General features: G+C 67.2%; 2 protein-coding genes across 2 annotated transcripts; both read right to left on the bottom strand.

Moving 5' to 3' along the window:
* Positions 1 to 3724: 3724 nt before the first annotated feature.
* CTDSP1 (CTD small phosphatase 1) lies at positions 3725 to 8613 on the bottom strand. The gene is made up of 7 exons (XM_084264672.1): positions 8387 to 8613; positions 6769 to 6911; positions 6431 to 6532; positions 6107 to 6163; positions 5537 to 5629; positions 5101 to 5286; positions 3725 to 4990 (listed from the first exon to the last, which is right to left on the bottom strand). Exons 1-7 carry the CDS (start codon positions 8451 to 8453, stop codon positions 4862 to 4864), a joined length of 777 nt encoding a protein of 258 aa, XP_084120798.1. The 5' UTR covers positions 8454 to 8613; the 3' UTR covers positions 3725 to 4861.
* A 3121-nt stretch (positions 8614 to 11734) lies between these two features.
* SLC11A1 (solute carrier family 11 member 1) lies at positions 11735 to 16614 on the bottom strand. Its single transcript, XM_084265405.1, has 13 exons — positions 16509 to 16614; positions 16040 to 16159; positions 15191 to 15297; positions 15042 to 15112; positions 14867 to 14934; positions 14576 to 14731; positions 14286 to 14444; positions 14037 to 14126; positions 13761 to 13880; positions 13137 to 13286; positions 12983 to 13056; positions 12447 to 12600; positions 11735 to 12358 (listed from the first exon to the last, which is right to left on the bottom strand). The coding sequence occupies exons 1-13, from the start codon at positions 16578 to 16580 to the stop codon at positions 12248 to 12250; spliced, it is 1452 nt and encodes a 483-aa protein (XP_084121531.1). The 5' UTR covers positions 16581 to 16614; the 3' UTR covers positions 11735 to 12247.
* Between the last annotated feature and the right edge of the window lie 471 nt (positions 16615 to 17085).

The raw sequence follows: 17085 nt of genomic DNA, 5'->3' as shown, positions 1-17085 counted from the left end.
GTCATTAGGAGCTGGGACAGAGCCAGCCAGCGGTGCCATCTGCTGCCGTGCCCCATCTGCAGCCGGCCGGGCCACCAGCCCCTGTCCAGAGCTGCACGGGGTGAGGACTCCCTGGGACCCCAGTGCCAGAGCTCTGGGCACCCAGGCAGGGCTGCTGTCCCCCTTGCCCCAGCTGGCACCACAGTTAACGAGGGGCTATCATGGCTCCGTGTCAGGGTCCACAGAGGGCAGGAGCTGGGTCCCCTGAACGCTGGGTGCCCCGATGCCCTGCCCTGCGCCCTGTGCCCAGGGCAGGGCCGTACAGGGCATCCCCAGCACAGCTGGTGACACCGAGGTGGTTTGCTCCTCCCCAGGGCCGGCAAGAACCAGCGCAGCTCAGCCTGGCCCTGGCACGGCTTGGCACAAGATGGCACGGCATGACACAGCCACTGCTGGCAGCCACACGCGTGTGCACACGCACACAAGCACCCGCTGCCTGCTCCAGCCCCCCACACTCCCCACCGCACCCCCAGATCCGTGCCCCAGGGAGGTGCTGAGATGCCAGGGCTCAGCCCTGGTGAGGTGCAGGCTGCTCACAGCCATCCTGGCTGGGCAGGCAGTGTCCGCTGGCAAGCGGGCAGGGAGGCAGGCAGGCAGGCAGCATTTGGCAAAGCACCCCCCCTCTCATCCCCCCCCATCCCTCAGATCCAGGGGATGATGCCCCCCACCTCCCAGTGCAGCCCCGAAGTGGGGAGTTGGGTGGTCCCCAAGCCCCATCCCTAGGCCACCCCAGTGCCAGGAGTGGCGGTGGCTGTGGGATGAGCTGCACCCCCCAAACCCCCCTACCCTCTGTCCACCCACCACATCAGCCTCTCACCTTCCCTGCGGAGCTGGGCACAGGTGAGCGTACCTAGGCAAAGTGCTCTGCTGCCAGCACCCCGGAGACCTTTGTCCTCTCCTGTCCCAGCCTATATTCACCATATAAGGGCAGGAACAGCCCAGAGTCAAGGTCCCCATGCCCATCCAAGGCTTCGTGGCACCTGAAGAACCCCGATACCCATGGGGTGATTGCCCCCCCCCCCCCCCCCAGGTGCTATGGCAGCACAGGGCAACCCTGAGCACCCTGCTCACGGGCTCTCAGTGACCAGGGTGGTGCTGCTGCCCTTCCCTGCTGCCCGCTTTGCCCCTTGGTGCTGAGCCTGGGGTGATGGGGTGTTTGACTGCCTCCCCCCACCCAAAAGGTTCCCGAAAGTGATAGCAATGGACTGTCTCCACAGGGAGTCAGGCACAGGCAAGAGGCTTCCCTGATGCCTCAGGGACAGGCAATGACGCTGCCTTCCACTGCCCCCCAAAACCTCCACACTCTCCCAGCTGGGGAGCACTAAGCCCACAGTGATGGGGTTTTCTGTGCCACCAGCTCAGAGCCGCCAGCAATGCAGCAGCACTCAGGGCATCCCCTTCCCACCCCTCATGTCCCACCCCTCAGCTGGCACATCCCTGGGTGGGACTGTCCCTGGGCTGTGCCACCCCCCCAGCTGGGGGCCAGATCCCCACTCACTACCCAACGGGCTCTACCTCCCCACTTTGGGGGCACACGGGTGTCTCTGCAGCCCCAGCTTTGGGGAAGGGGCCACAGGGAGAGGATGCGGGGCTGGTGTTTGGGGCACGGGATAGAGCATAGGGGGGGTGGCACGGCTCAGCCCTGTGCTCCACCCCAAACCCCAGCCCCACGGGTGGTACCTGATGATGCCCGTGGCATTGGCAAGAGGGGATGGGCGTCCTGCCCTGGGGCTTCCCGCCCCGAAGCTGGATTTGGGGATTGACCGGGGGGGGGGGGGGGGGGGGGCGGGTGCCCAAGCAGGGAGGAGTGGGGGATCACGGCAGCAGGCAGGCCTTCCCGCTCGCGGTCCGCCCTTATCTCCTCCCCAGCCCAGCAGGATTGCCGCAGCCTTATCTCTGCCACCCTGCTGAGCCAGCAGCCCCGGCCACGAGCGCCTCGGGCATCCCGCACCCCGGCAGTCACCGTGGCGCCAGGCCTGGGCCGCGGCGTGCCCCAGCTCCTGCCTGTCTCTGCCCCCGCCCCACATCCCCCTTCTCAAGGACCCCTGAAGTGATGGCAATGGGCTGAACCAGCCAGGGAGGTGTTAGCCACAAACCGGGGCGTGGGGGCTGATGCCACGGGGATGGGCTCTGCTGCTACCCACCCCTCCCCCCGGCCCCCAAACCCTCCTGACCATGCCACGCGCCTCCCAGCCCCCTGCCCCCCCAACACCAACATCCCTCGTGGGACCCTTACCTGGGTGCAGAGCCCCCGGGGGGGGGGGTGTGGGGGATGTGACCAGGTGGCTGCTCTCTGCTCAGTGGCCGCGTCCCAGGGCTGAGCCCACCGGTGTGGCACAGGAGTGGGGGGCCCCGTGCAGCCCCTGAGGGCTCGGCCCCTCCCCGGGCCCCCCAGCCGGACACGCGGGGCCGCTAATGAACTCAGTAATTAGTGCAGTCATCAGGCAGGACAGAGACTTCGTTAATGAGGGGAGGCACGGGGCCAATGAGGGCACAGGAGGGGAGAACAGCTAAAAGACCTTCCCCTGCCTCAGCACCCCACTGCCCGCATGTTGGCAGCAGGGTGCCCAGGGATGAGGGGAGCACACGTGTGTCCCCCCAACCTAGCCACAGGACTTGTGCCCCGAGGCCCAACACGGGGGGAACAGCCCAGAGGATAAATTTAGCCTCCCCCACCCCTCCCCCAACCCCCCCCCTCGCCTCATTAAGGGGCCAGGTGCCCATCACCGTGGCATCAGGGCCTCTTTTTTCCCTGAGAGGAGGTGGAAAGGGTAGGGATGGGGGTGCAGAGGCAGGTTGTCCCCATGGCACTGGGCAAGGGGTGACACTCCCCCCCAACCCTCCAGCCTAAAGGTGCTCCTGCTGCCTCCCCCCTTCCCCGGGGGCTTCAGGGGACCGTGGTGTCTCCCTGCACCCCGGTGTGGCACCCACCAGTGACACGTGTGTGGCACGTGCCCACCCTCCCCCCTCACTCAGGCACAGGACTGCCCTTTCCAAGATGGTTTGACAGCTTTAATTACACAAAGGCACTTGGATCTGGTCCCCCAGCCCTCCCCGCCCCCCCCCCCCCCCCCCCCCCCCCAGCCCGATGCTGCCTTTGGCCCCCCCACCCGGACCCCTGAGGGTGCCCAAGCATGGGGGCTGCGCTCCTCAGGCTCTGCAGCACCCATGGGTGCTCACTGGGCCGCAGGCCTTGCTGGTGCCACTTGACTTGTCTAAGATAAAGTGCTGAGTTCAACCCTCCTGGAGGGGCAGGATCAGGCCCAGGGCCAGCAGGGGTTGGGGGAGGAGGGGGGGGGCAGGATAGGGGTGGTACAGCACCCCCCATCCCACCCTCCTGCCATGGGGAGCAGGGGGTGGAGGTGGGCAGGCTCAGGAGGGACCCCTGCCTGTTCCCCTCAGCACCCATTTTTGGGGGAAGGGCGATGCTGGCAGCACCCAAGAGCTAAAAACCCCTCACAGACCCCCCCCCTCAAAAAAATACTGCCCCCCCCTTTCCATGGCACAGCGGTAAAAAGGCACCCAATGATTTTTTTGGGAAACCGTTGCTTTTCCCCCTAAAAGAGACGAGACCACGTCCATACTGCGACGCTAAAAAAGGCTGGGCTGAGCTCAGCACCCACCTCCCCCTCCCAAAACCCCTCCCAAACCCCTCCCTGAGAGCCCCAGAACCCCCCAGGGCTGGGGGACACCCTGGCACAAGCCAAACCCCATGGGGGTTAGGGTAACCCCATGCTGCAGGGAGGGGGGGCGGCAGTGTCCCCCACCCTGACCCAGCTGAGGGTAAGGCTGCAGAGCGGGGTGGGGGGCACACTTAGGCTGGTATGGGGGTCCCTCACCCCTGGGAGTTGCAGCCTTTGGTGAAGCTGCAGAGGGATGGGGAGGGGGTGCATGACCCCTCCATGGCAAGAGAGGGCACCCCCTTGCTGGTGACTGGAGTGGCTCCCACTGACAGTGGGAATGAGGGGGAGGCCACCAGACACCCCCTCCCCACGAGGAGAAAGTGAGGTTGGGACCCCCCTGCCCCCCTGGCACACCCCTTGCAGGGCCTGGGGAGGGACATGGAGACATGGCATCCCAAGGCACAGGGCAGGGCGGGCATTTACAGCCAGGGGGCTCAGCCCTTCAGGCCAGGCTGCACCCCGAAACATACCCCACAGGCAGGGGCAGCAGAAGGCACAAGTGAGGGGTAGGGACGTGCCCCCCCTTTCCCCCCCCGAGGTGATCAGCTGCACCAAGGGCAGAGTTAAGGGTACAGTGGCAGCTCTACGCACCAAGGCCAATAAGACTCCCCCATTTTTGGGGAGGTGGCAAGGGGTTAACCTATTCAGCACCCCCCTGAAATAGAGGCCAAGGGCCACCAGCCCCCCCAGCAGGCAGGGGCCAGATGGGGGGTGTCTAGTCCCCCCCAAAGGCAGTGGAAAGCAGCAGCTGCTGACCCCCCCCCTCCCCAACTCGGGGGGACAGGGAGGGGAAAAGGACCTGAGAACCGTTTTGGGAAGGGGGGGGACGCAGGTTGGCGGGGGGGAGAACCGGACAGTAAGGGAAGATGGGACCCCCCACAACAGGTCCCCAGCACAGCAAGGCAACGGGTCACCCACAGCCCCCCCTCCTCCTCCGAAGGAAGGGGAAAGCCCAGCTCCCCCGCGGGGGTACCCACATCTCCCACCACCAGCAGGCTGGGAGGGCACCCTCGCCCACCGGGGCTGGGAAGGACGATTGGGGGGGCACACCGGGGACCCCCTTCCCCTAAAGATAAGGCACCCGGCTGCCACGGTGGTGCCCCTCGGCAGCACCCGGCGAGGCTGGCGGGGGAGGGCCACTAGCTGTTAGTCCGCTGCTTCTTCAGCACTGCGTACACATCCTCCACCTTGCTGAGCCTCTCGAAGAAGGGCAGCAGGTCCAGCAGCTCCGTGTCCGCCATGTTATCGAACCAGGAGGCCACGGGCACCTGCGGGCAGCACAGAGGGTGGTGGCTGAGGGGGGCAGGGGGGGCACCACCACCTCCCCTCTGCGGCATCACACCCCCCCCCCCCCAACACCTCGCCCAGGGGTACGTACGGCGTTGTCAGGGTGGAAGATGTAGGATGCGGGCGAGTTGTCCACGATGATGATGCGGCGCAGGTCGCGGCCCAGGCGGCTCAGGTCCTTCACGTAGTTGCCGCGGTGGAAGACGCAGGAATCCCGGAAGAGTCGTGCCCGGAAAGCCCCCCATTTATCCAGCAGGTCGGCCACGGGGTCCGCGTACTGCAGGCAGGGGAAGGGTGTGAGCAGGGCATGTCGTGCCACCGTGCCCACCCCACGGTGATGGCAGCACTAGCTCGCCCCGTGCCTCAGTTTCCCTGGCAGAGGGGTGGACAGGCAGCGCTGGCACTGCCCGCAGGCAGGCAGGGTACACGGCGCCAGCGATGCCCACGGATGCGCAGGGGAATGGAGCTGTGCCACCCCAGGGACGGCCGGGAAGGTGGGGGCCATGGCAGGGAGTGGCAGCACCCACCTTGGACAGGCTGGCGGTGAAGAGGACGCACTCGAAGAGCTCGCCCATGCGCTGCAGGAACTCGTCCACGTGCGGCCGCTTCAGCACGTACACCTGCGGGCACGGCGGGAAGGGCAGCTCACCGCGGGCACCGGCCCCCGGCCGGCACCCCCACCCACTCCAGGGACACCTGCGTCCCTGACCCCAGCCAGCAGCTCCTTGCTGGGGAAGGGGGGTGCAGGGCTGGCTGCCCGTGCCCCACGCCGCAGGCGCTGCCCTGCGTGGGCTGGGGGATGTCACCACATCGCCGCTGGCACATCCGGGGCGAAGCGTCTGGCCGGCTCCGGAGCCAAGTAACCAAGAACAGGCTGACTGCCCAGACCACAGCCTATCCTGGATTACTTGAACCCGGGGCCAGCCACTGCGTGAGAGCCCCACGCTGGGACCTCCCCCAACTTCTGCCCCCTCCAAGGTATCAGCCCAAGCACACCAACACCCCCAACCGCCCCTTGGAGCAGAGCACCAGATCAGCTCCTGGTCCCCAAAGAGGGGGCTGTGCCCCCCACCCGCCAGTCACCCCCTCCCCCTTACCTGGTGCATGATGCCATCAATCTCCACGGGAATGATGAAGTCGGCATTGTTCACCGGCTGGGGAGGACACAGCAGGGTCAGTGCTGGGCAGGCAGCCCCTGCCCAAACGCTGCCTTGCCCTCTGGCCATTACACCCCCCCCACCCCTCAGCCCTGCAGCCCCCTCACCCAGCACAAGGATGCTCTATCCCAACCCAGCAGCACTGAGCTGGGTGCTGGTGGTGGGCGCCCAGGCACTGGGGCTTAGGAGGAACAGAGCAGATGAAATTTGGGGGGGGTGGGGGCATGGGGCAGGATGGGTGGGGTGGGCCAGGGTGTCCCCCACCTTGAAGGAGCTGTGCACCAGTGTCTCATCCAGGTCGATGACCACGCAGAGCTTGCTGGCGTCCTGCGGCTTGATCTCGGGCAGGAGGTGTTTGACAGCAGCCTGGGAGGCAGAGGGAAAGAGGGGGGCACAGGCAAACCCGGGAGGTCAGTGTGGTGGTGAAGGGCACCCCCTCCTCCTGCTGCCCAGCCAGAGAGGGCATGGAGGGGGGAACTCCCTTCGCACCCCATCCTGGCATTAGGGAAGCATTGAGGACAGTCAGCCCACCCACCCCCAGCACTGAGTCTGTGTGTAACCCCAGTGCCAGGGCAGGGGTGCAGGGGGTATCCGGGGGGTACCTTGGGCAGGGCCCCGTTCTCCTCCACCAGCAGCGGGGCGCTGGTGGTGCTGGCACAGGGCTCCCCCTCATCGCGGCACAGGCAGCAGAAGAGAGACTGGAGGATGCTGCGGCTCCGGGGCTTCTTGGGCGGGGCCTGGGTACCTGCGGGGGCAGGAAGGGGGGTAAGGAGGCACCCTCGGGGGTCTCCCCCTCCCCGGCATGGTGAAGGTGGGGGGGGGGGCGGGTCAGACGGGTTAGGGGTGTTGATGCCGGACATGGGAGGTGCTGGGGGGGGTGCCCCTGAGCCCCCGGTGCCCTTATCGGCCCCCGGCACCCGTCCGGCCGCCCTTCCTGCCCCGCCAAGCGCTGGCGCCGGGGCAGCGCCGTGTTTGGGGACCACCCACAGACCCTCGCACGGCCGCGTCCCCCCACTCATGTGACCCCCGCGGGTCCCCCACACGGCTGGAGACCCTACAGTACCAAAGTGGGTCCTGCCAGGGGTGGGGGCCGAGACCGCTCTGGCACCGGCCCGGCGGGGCCGGGGTGGGGGGAGGTCCCGCTGTCCCTCCTCGGGGGTCACAGCCCCACGCGGGCGGGTGGCCCCGCGGGCGGGGAACTCGCCGGGGAAGGCGGAGCTTACGCACTCTTCTGCACGCCCCCAGCTTGGGCCCTCTCATTGGCTGGCTCGAACGTACCGGAGATGATAGACCAATCGGGACGAATTGCCCGCCCCTGGGCTCCGTTCCCGCAGCCCCCATTGGCGGATCACGGGGAAACTGAGGCAGAAGGGCAGCTCCTGCCTGCCCTGGGGGCAGCGGGACAGCTCCAGCCCCTTCCCCACGGGCCCCATCCTGCCCCCAGCCCGGACCGGGAGCCGTAGCACCCCCCTCAGTTGTACCTCCCGGCAGCCGGGCCGGGGCCCCGCGCCACGGCAGCCCCGTGGGGCGCCCCACGGAGGGAACCCGTGGTGCAGGAGCTCCCCACCGGGGACGGGCCGCGTTCCCACGCTTGTCCCCTTCCCCGGGCCCCGCCAGCTTCCCAGGCCGGCGGGCAGCACCCTGGCATCCGGCAGCGGGGCGGCCAGCGCTCCCTGCCAGACCCCCAGCGCTGGGTTGAAGGAGCGCTGAGGTCGGGAGCCGAGACGTCGGGCTGTGCCCCGGGCTACAGCGGGGTTACCCGGGGCTGTGTTCCCCCTCTGCCTCAGTTTCCCCTCCGACGCTGCTTGCACACACCCCCCCTCGCCCGGCTCCAGAGGAAACAGCGCAGATACGCCGAGCGCCGAGGCCCGAACAGCGCCCGAGCACCCCAGGGTCACCGATGGGGTTTGGGGGGGAGGAGGCACGACGCCCCGCGCCCAGACGGGTGCAGACAACCCCGCTCGTTCCGACCCTCGCCCCCCCTCCCCCGTGCCCCAGCGCATCCCCCTCCAGCTCCGGGGCAGCGGGGCGAACGGGGCAGGCTGAGACCGCCCGCAGCTCGTCGCACCTTCCGGTATCAGCCTCCCGCAGGCCTCCAACCCTCCCCCCCACACACACCCCCCCTGATGCCGGAGACCACGGGGACCTTCCCCCTCTCCCGCACAGGGGGGTATGGAGGGGGGGGGGGGGAAGGAGGAGGGATCCCTCCCCCCGCGTTACCTTTCTCCTGCAGCGGGGCGCTCCCCTCCTCCCTGCTAACCTGGGTGATGATGGACTGGTGCTCCATGGGCGCCCGGGAGGGGGGGGAGGGGGGTGGGAGGGGGCGGCCCCCCCCGGCGCGGCCCCCGGGGGGGAGGCGGGGCGGGGGCCGGCGGCGGCGCGGGGCGGCGGGCGCGGGAGCGGCGCCGCGGAGGAAACTTTGTTACAACATGGAGTTTCCTCCGCCCGGGCTGGGGCTGCAAACATGGAACCCGGGCGCGGTTTCAAGGAACCCCTTAAAAGGGCAACGCCGGGGGGCCCCCTTCTCCTCCTCCTCCTCCCACCCCCGCCTCCCGGCGCCCGCCCCACGGAGGAGGAGCGGGGGGTACGGGGGGGTATCCCCGCCGAGCCGCGACCGGGACCGGGGGTACGGGGGGTGGCGGTTCCTTGGAGGGCGCCCGTGCCGCGGGTTTGGCTGGCAGGACCCCCAGTTGCGCTGTAGTGGTCGTACGGCCGCCTCCTCGGGCTCCCGCAGACCCCAGTGGCTCAGGGATGATGGGGAGGGATGGGAGGGTCTGCCCCCTTGTCACCCGCTCAGGTGTCACCCGCATCCAGCTGGTAGCCATTGGTGAAGGAGGGAAGGAGCCCCTGCCGCTACCCCCGGCGTATGAAGCCCCCTTCTCCTCATACTGGGTGTCCCCTTCAGCAAAGCCCCCCGTAGCCGCTGGCTCCAGGCTGGGGGCGGGGGGTGGCCCCGTCCGCCCCCTGGGGACACGCTCCCCATTGCCAGGGCAGGCCGGTGTCTGGGGCAGCAGGTGCGGGGCAGGCGGCCGCTTGTTTCGTTTTTCCCTTCTTCCCCCGGCAATTCCCTAAATATTTAGAGAATTCGCATATATATATATATATAAAAATAAATATATAATGCCCCCTGCGGTCCCTCTGCTCCTGGGCTCTCCCCGAAAAGCAGCTTTTAGAGACAGCTTCAAGATGCAACAAACCCCTCAGGAGAAACTCGTGTCGTCCCCTCCCCTGAAGTCCCCCGAGAGCTGGCATCCTTCATCCCCATCCTGGCCGGCCAGGGCAGCCTGGCACCACGGTGCCCCCAGGCAGCGTCGGGCCCTGGGGGGGGGTCCCAGCCTGTCCCGGTCACCATCCCGGTGGCGGGAGATGCTGCGCCCTCCCTCAGCCAGCGCTGCGTTGGAGATTCTCCATCGGAGCTTGTTTGGTGTCTTTCCACCTCGCTCATCCGCGGTTTGGAAACTTCGGGGGCTGGAGTTGCTCCTTCTGGTCCCGGGGGCGGGGGGGGGGGGTATGGGGGGTGTGTGTGTGTGTGTGGTGGTGGTGGTACCGGGGAACCGACGAGGCAGCGATGCCCGCGGCGGCGAACCCCGGGTACCGCTCTGCCTCCCTGGCTCCCTGTAGGGTGGGAGCATTCCCTGGGAAAAGGCACTGGGAAGGGACTCGCGCCCGCCCCCCCCCCCCCCCCCCCCCCCGTCACCATGCGGGACAGGGGAACGTGACACACGCCCACGAGTGACCCCGCTGGGAAATGGGGTCCATCACCGGGAGACGCCCCCCGGGGAACTGCGATGCCGCGGGGCCGGCGGGACCTGGCCGCGCTGGGAGGGCTGGAGGAGCTGGAGCTGCTTCATGCCCGTGGCTCCCGCGCTGCCAGCTCTGGGCCGGGCATCCCGGTAACGCGAATCCCGGTACCACCAGCTTCGGGGCAGCCCCGACGGGGACCGGGCTGTGTCTAGAAACCAGGTCATTTCGTCCTGCCACATCCTCGGCCGGTCGGCAGCGGCCGTGCCTCAGTTTCCCTGCAGCACCGGACAGGGAGGCAGCAGGTTTCTCCGGCCGGGCAGCCGGCGCTGCTCCTGCCCGGTGAGAGGAAGAGGAAAGAAGGGGCTGTGCTTCCTTCGCTATTTTGGGCTGACCCGCGCAGCTCCTTCAGCCCAGGTGGAGCCGGACAGGACCCCGCCTCGCCCCCCGCGCAGTGCCCGGGCCGGGCTCCGCTGCCGGCGAGTGCTGGAAGATGCTGCTCAGCGTGGGGACAGCTCTGGGGCACCCGGTGCCCTCTCCAAACCCCTTGTTCCAGCCGAATCCCGCTCATCCCTCCCCGTGAGTCACGCATAGCCTGCAGATCCGGGCTTAGCCAGGCCCGGCCTTCTCTTTAACGCCGCTGGGACGGTCTCCAGGCCTCCGCGGCACCACCGCTTCCAGCTTCGCTGGATCGGGCACCCTGCGGGCTCGGGGAGATTCGTCCCCATCCTGCGGCTGTGGGACGGGCTGGGGACACAGGGCTGGCGGGGACAGGGGCCTCATCCTGCGCCCCCAGCGCATGCACGGCTCTGGGGACCCCCCGAGGAGCCGCGGGACGCTGGACCTCGCGCACCCCTGCACCCCCAGCATGGCGCCCGGTAGGCACCACCCCGAAGTGTTCCCCCCACCCCCGCCAGGCCCCCGGCAGCCCCCTATGCCTCCAGGCAGGGGGACCCTGGGCTGAGGGGTGCCTCTTGTAGGCACCACGGGGGTAGGAATGGAGGGCTGAGCCCTGCTTCTCATCCCCAGAGCGGGTGCTATCCCAGCGATTGGGGTCGGGTGCGACCCCTGTGGGGGGTACGACCCCTCCTTTCGGTGGGCCCCACCGCTCTGGCACCTCCTTCAAGCAGCCCGCGGTCGGCCCGCCGCGGAGGCGGGGGGGAGGCACCGCCCCGGCGCTGCCGGCATCGCCCTTTTAAGGAAGGGGAAATTCTTCACATAAACAAGCGCGGCCCCCGGGAGCGGGGGGGTCCCTTCCCGGAGGGGGGGCACGAGGTGTGAAGTGTGTGGGGGTCCCGGCTCCCCAGATTTCCTTCTCCATCCCCAGCAGAGCTGGTTTGGGAAGAGGGACTTATAGGTTGGGGGGGGGGGGGTGCTGGAGAGAGGGGGGAGCCTTGAAACAGCCAGGGAGCGTCTCGCAAGTGCCGGCCGCGGCGGGGGGCGAAGCGCGACGGGACTCCCCCCTCTTAACCCCCCCTCCCCACCCGGGATCCGGAGCTGGGGAGGGGGGCGACGGCCACCCGCGGGAACGGCCCGCCCGGTCCCGCATCCGCATCCGGCGGAGCTGGCAGGCGGGAAACGGGGCATCCGGGGCGGGGAGGACAGGGTGCGCCCCCCCCCCCCCCCCCCCCCGCTCTCCCCCTCTCTTCGGGGGGAATGCAAAGAGTTGGGGGTAAGGCCCCCTCTCGCGCCTGCATGGCTGTGCGCAACCCCACCCCGTACCCCCAAACCCCCCAGCCTGGGGCAGACGGTCCGGCCGGGGGTACGGGGGGGGCCCGTGTGGTCCCCGCGCCGGGGCCGCGCAGCAGCAGCGAGGCTGGGGCTGGGTTACAAACACGCCATTTATCAGCGCACACAGCGAGTTTAGGAGCCCCCCGTGGGGCTACGGCCCGGCCGGGGGTCGGGCGGCGGGGCTGGCTGCCCTGGGGCTGGTCCCACATCCCCGGGCAGCGGGCGGTACGCGCTGGTTAGCGGTCCCGGGCGGTGATTAGCGGTCCCGGGCGGCAATTAGCGGTCCCGGGGGCTGGCGGTTCCCGGCACTAATGAGGAGGGGAGGTCTCTCCGGGGCGGCTCATTCGCTGGTGCTTCTGTGCTAAAGGCTGGGGGCACCTCTTGCTGCCCGCCACCCCCCCAGCCTGGACCAGCACCCCCGGATTGTCAGGGCTCTTAAAGCTCAGGTGGAGGTCTGTCCAGCTGTTAACCACTTCCTTGCTGAGTGCATCTCTCATTACATCACCCCCAGGCTTGGTGTGGCATCAAACTGGTGCTCGGTGGGGTGGGGGTGGGGCGTGCTGGGCAGGGACGGGGAGGGGGGACGACAGTATTGGGGTACAGGCTTTGTCACTGGGTCCCTGCCGGGGCTGGTGGGTCAAGAGAGATACCAAAGTTGAACCGACTGTGGTGGCCCAGGGCCAGGAACCTGGCTCCATGCGCGATGCTGCACGTCCAGATCTGTGAGGGGCAAAGAGGGCAGGTCAGTGAGCACCCAGAAAGTTACTGCCCCCCACACAGCTGCCCCTTCCCACAGTGCCAGCCCTACCAGGTAGGCAACGAAGGCCACGTAGGCGGCCAGCAGCAGGCCCAGGGGGATGTAGTACCCCAGACTCTGTAGCGTGGGCAAGAAGTCCACCACGAAGTAGATGTTGATGGCACAGACCAGCCCCGTGATGAAGGTCATCAGCACCTTCCCCAGGCTGTGGGCACAGGAGCGGGCATCAGTGCCAGGGCAGAGCCCCCAGCCCGTGTGCCACAGCGGTCTGGGGGAGTTGTAAGTGAGCAAGACCACAACCAGGAAGTCTCTGTGCACCATGGCCATACCACACCCCCATAGTGCTGAGGACTTGTGCTGGGGACCAGACACAGCAGAGGGATGAGGATGGAGGGGGCAGCGACGGGGTCTGTCCCGCTCTGGCTGCCCTGGGCACGCAGGAACAAACATGCCCCGGGCACACACAGTGTCCATACACCAACTGCCCCCAAGGAGAAGTTTGTGGGGGGGCAGGATGGGCCATTAGGAGTGTGCCTGCAGTCAGGGCACCCTGCTCCCCCCATGCCTCCCCCCACCCTGGCACTCACAGGCCGTTGGTGAAGTCCTGCATGAGCGGGCGCAGGCTGGTGAAGGTGAGGACGGGCAGGACAGCAAAGGGCAGCTGGAAGGAGAGAGGGGGAAAGGGGGTATCGCTGCCAGACTGGGGTGCTGGGGGGGGGCAGGTGGTGTCCCCCACCTTACCAGGATGCTCTGGAGGACGTTCAGCAGGTCGTTCATGCCTGTGAGGTGGCTGACGTCCTTGAAGGCAGCCACAAAGACGGTGGGCAGGATGGCGAAGGAGCGAGTGAAGAGCACCCGGGCGAAACGGGACCAGCGGAGCTGCAGGAAGCCCTGGGGACACGGCGAAACCTGCACCCTCCTCCCTCACCATACCCGCGGCACCGTGCTGGGGTGGCCCCGCCCCGCCAAACCCTGTCTCGGAGGGGCTTGGGAGGCATCACTCCCTCCTCTGTGCCAGGGTGCTGAGCGGGCTCTTGCAGGGCTGCTGGGTCCCGCTAGATGTCAGCTCCAGCTCATTAAGCAAACGAGCTCATTAGGGAAACTCCCTGGGACACCCACAGAGTGTCCGTGCAGTGGCAATGGGTGGTTCCGTCGCCATCCCACCTCTTAGGGACTGGGGACCCTGGTGCCAGGAAGCTGCCACTCACCGGGTGGGCACTGCCCCCAGCCCAGCTCCCTGCAGGAATGGGGGACAATTAACTCTGCCAAATACCCCTGGGGGGCGCCGTGCCTGTAAGACACCACTGCCCCCCCTCTTCCCAGCTGCTCCCCGTAGGGGTGGGGGCCAACATCCCCGTCCCTCACCTCCATGACGAACTGCCCTGCGTATGTCCCGGTCATGGTGGAGCTCTGTCCTGCCGCCAGGATCCCGACGGCCCAGATGTACAGCGCCACCACCCCGAAATAGCAGCCCAGAATGACACCCTGCATGGGGACACTCCTATGTGGGCTCCAAAGCGTCCCCCAGCCCAGGCACCCCCATCAGCTCCCAGTCTCCCAGCAGGGTCGGCAGTCCCAGGACCCCCCAGGTGAGGAGCACTGTGTCCCCTCAATGGGTACGGATGCCAGCTGGGCACTCACCCCCTGGTAGATATCCACAGAGACCGTCTCATTGTTGGCAGGGAAGATGCTGGCGTAGTGGCTGATGCTGCTGTTGATGCACTTGTTGTGCTGCAAGGCAGGAGTGTGACAGCCACCTGGCAGCCCCCACAGACACGGGTGGGTCCCCCCCACACACACACCCCAGGGGCTGAGGGCACCCACTCTCCCAGAGATGCTCGCCCTTCCTGTCGCCACAGCCAGGCAGAGCGGTCACGAGGGGACACTCACCACATCCTCGTTTCGCTGGTGGTAGAAAGCCTCACCAAAGACAGCTATGACAAAGAGGTTGATGAGGAAGGAGATGAAGAGGGCCAGGCAGGACTCAATCAGGAAGTACATGTTGGCCTCACTCACTGCCTCCTTCTTGGACCGGTCGATCGCCCGTGTCTGGGCAAGGTGGGTGACATGGGGTGGGGTGAGCACCCCCCTGCACCACAGCCGGGACCAGCTGGTGCCCTCTGAGTGTCCCCCTGAGACATGCTGGGATGGCAGTGCCCATGGCAGTGCCTTGGTCTCACCTTGACCAAGGAGGAGTGGAGAAAGATGTTGTGTGGCATAATGATGGCCCCGATGATGCCCACAGCCTGGAGCAGCTCTTCTCGCCCACAGCCCGGGCAGTAGGGCAGGAAAATGCCCTTCAGCACCTCCACCTGCCTCGGCCTCACCATCACATACTGGGGGCCAGGGAAAAGGGGCACTGTGAGCTGGCACACTCACCCCCACTGCAGCGTGGTGCCGGGGGGACACCACGTGGGTGTCCCCTGCCAGCACTCTGCATGGAAAGGGGTGTCCCCAGCTTCCCCTTTCACCTCGTAGCCAAAGGTCAGGGCCATGATGGTGATGAGGAGGCCGAAGAAAGCCTCCAGTTTGCGGAGCCCTACAGGAGTCAAGAGCCAGGATGGGACAGTGTGGGGACTGGTGCCCCATCAAGCACCAGGGCTGCCCGGGTGAGCATCGTCCCTGTCCCCCCACCCTGACACTCACCATACTTGTCGAGGAACAGGAAGAAGAGGGTGTCCACAATGGTGATGAGGACCCCACCCCAGAGGGGGATGCTGGGGGATGGCAAGGGGGGCATTAGCCATGTGCCCCTCAGCAGACCAGAGCTGTTGAGGGTGCTGGGGGTGCCTTACCGTCCGGCTGAGAGCAGGCTGAAGGCGATGGCTGTCCCAATCACCTCCTGCATGTCAGAGCCGATGATGGCGATCTCAATCATAAACCAGAGCAGCAGACGGGGCACCTGGAGTGGCCGGGGTGCAGTGAGGTGCCAGAGCCCGTGGGGAATCTCGGCCCTCTGTGAGCAGGCACAGCCTCCAAGGTGGAGACCTCGTCCCTGCCTCTGGCAGACCACCTAGAGCAGCATGGACACCCCAGGACACCATCTCCCCAGCCTCTCCCCCAGCACAGTCTTGGGATGCAGGATGGATCCTGAAATCACAGCTGGCTTGTCCCCCATCTCTGGCCCTGTGTGAGCTGAGGATAGGACCAGCTCTCTAGTTACGATGCTCCTGGGGGGTTCTGGGGCAGAGGGAGATATTTGGCTCTCCTTTTGGGGACTTGGCACTCAGTCAATTTCTCATCGCTTATTCCTCCTATCAGCATCCTACCTAGATGGGACCTCTAGCTCCCCACCCTCCTTTGCCATGTGACCCCCCCCAAACCATCCCTGTTCCCCACGCCAACTTGTCAAGGCTTGTCCTGCGTCTCGGCTTCGCGTCGCTGCCCCGACGCACGGGCTCATTCTCCAAGGGGACACGCTCACGTGTCCCCAGATCCCCCCAGGACCCTTGAGGCAATGTGTTCCCCCCGTGTGTGCCCATACCAGAGGGAGGTGTGTGCACTAGATGGGGGCTTTGGGGAACCCCTGGCAGAGGAGAGGTTCTCACAGCATCTCCCTGCTCCTCTCCAGCCCCCCAAACAGTCCTGCCCCCAAGTTCCGGCAGCTCAGGGACCCCCAGGCTGCGACCCCCGTGGCTGCTCACCTTGGGGTAATAGAGGTAGCAGATCTCGCCCAGGTCCTTCCCCGTCACCACGCCCAGCCGGATGGCCAGGCGCTGGCACAGCAGCCCCAGGACAGTGGCCCACAGCAGCACCCACAGCAGCTGGGGGGAGTGGGGGCAGGAGAGAGGGAGAGAGGGAGGCAGCAGGGGCTGAGCACCGGGCAGGACCCGGCCGCCCGGGGGTCCTGGCGAGGTTCCCGATCAGCCCGGGGACACGGGGAGGGGGGAGCCCCGAGGGTCTGGAGGGCTCCCCCAGCCCAAGCAGAGGGGTGGCTCCACCCCCGGGCTCTCTCCCCCAGTGCCAAGTCATGTTCCCTCCCCGCCTTTCCCCACCCTTCCCGCTCCCCGGGCTGGGGAAGCCGGTTGCCCTCGGGGCTGGGTAGCCGTTGGAGGGGTTACGAAACACCCCCGGCTGCTTCCTGACGCCGGGACCGGGGGGAACAGGGCTCACCTTGAACCCCGCCACCGCCCCGCACTGCAGGTCTGACTCCACGTTGCCTGGGTCCAGGTAGGCGATGCTCATGAGGAATCCGGGACCGGTGAAAGCCCAGAGCTTCCTAAAGCTGAAACCGGGCTGGGGCAAAGCAGCGGGTCAGCGCCAGTGAGGAGCTCCCATTCAAAACCAGTGTCTCCCAGTTGCACTCCCGGGACCCTCCAGCCTGTTGCTGGGAAGCCCCACGCTGCTTGCACAGTTGCAGGACATTCCTCCTGCCTGCTTTGGGGAGGGAATCGCTGCCCCCCAGCCCCTCTCCTTTACCAGCAGTGCTGGGGGACAGCAAGACCCCCCCTCCCATACGGGCACAGGCTGGATAGAAATTTGTGGGGGAGTCCTGGGGTTTTTGGGCACCATCCCTGTGGGATTCCACTCCTGAGCCCCCTGCTTCTACCACCCTGCCTGGCAGGGGAACCTCAATTCCTTCCCCTTCTCTCTCCTGGGACCTGCTGGGTTATGGGGGTGCTGTCAGGGTGCAGGCAGCCAGAGGGATCCTGCTGGGCTGGGTGTGGGTGGCCTGGGATGGGGAGCCCAG

Source organism: Gallinula chloropus (assembly GCF_964237585.1).
Source record: "Gallinula chloropus genome assembly, chromosome: 5".
Lineage (NCBI taxonomy): Eukaryota > Metazoa > Chordata > Aves > Gruiformes > Rallidae > Gallinula > Gallinula chloropus.
The sequence above is the reverse complement of the archived record's forward strand: the minus strand, read 5'-3'. Positions and strand labels throughout refer to the sequence as shown.

Excerpts from the sequence above, each read along its gene's own strand:
- SLC11A1 (XM_084265405.1), bottom strand. The coding sequence starts at position 16,580 with ATGAGCATCGCCTACCTGGACCCAGGCAACGTGGAGTCAGACCTGCAG. Across the intron at positions 13,287-13,760 it reads CAGGGCAGTTCGTCATGGAG|GGCTTCCTGCAGCTCCGCTG; the intron begins GTGAGGGACGGG and ends CCGTGTCCCCAG. Across the intron at positions 12,359-12,446 it reads TGGCCTTCGTTGCCTACCTG|ATCTGGACGTGCAGCATCGC; the intron begins GTAGGGCTGGCA and ends TGCCCCTCACAG.
- CTDSP1 (XM_084264672.1), bottom strand. The coding sequence starts at position 8,453 with ATGGAGCACCAGTCCATCATCACCCAGGTTAGCAGGGAGGAGGGGAGC. Across the intron at positions 5,630-6,106 it reads TTGATGGCATCATGCACCAG|GTGTACGTGCTGAAGCGGCC; the intron begins GTAAGGGGGAGG and ends CCGTGCCCGCAG. Across the intron at positions 5,287-5,536 it reads TCACCGCCAGCCTGTCCAAG|TACGCGGACCCCGTGGCCGA; the intron begins GTGGGTGCTGCC and ends CCCTGCCTGCAG.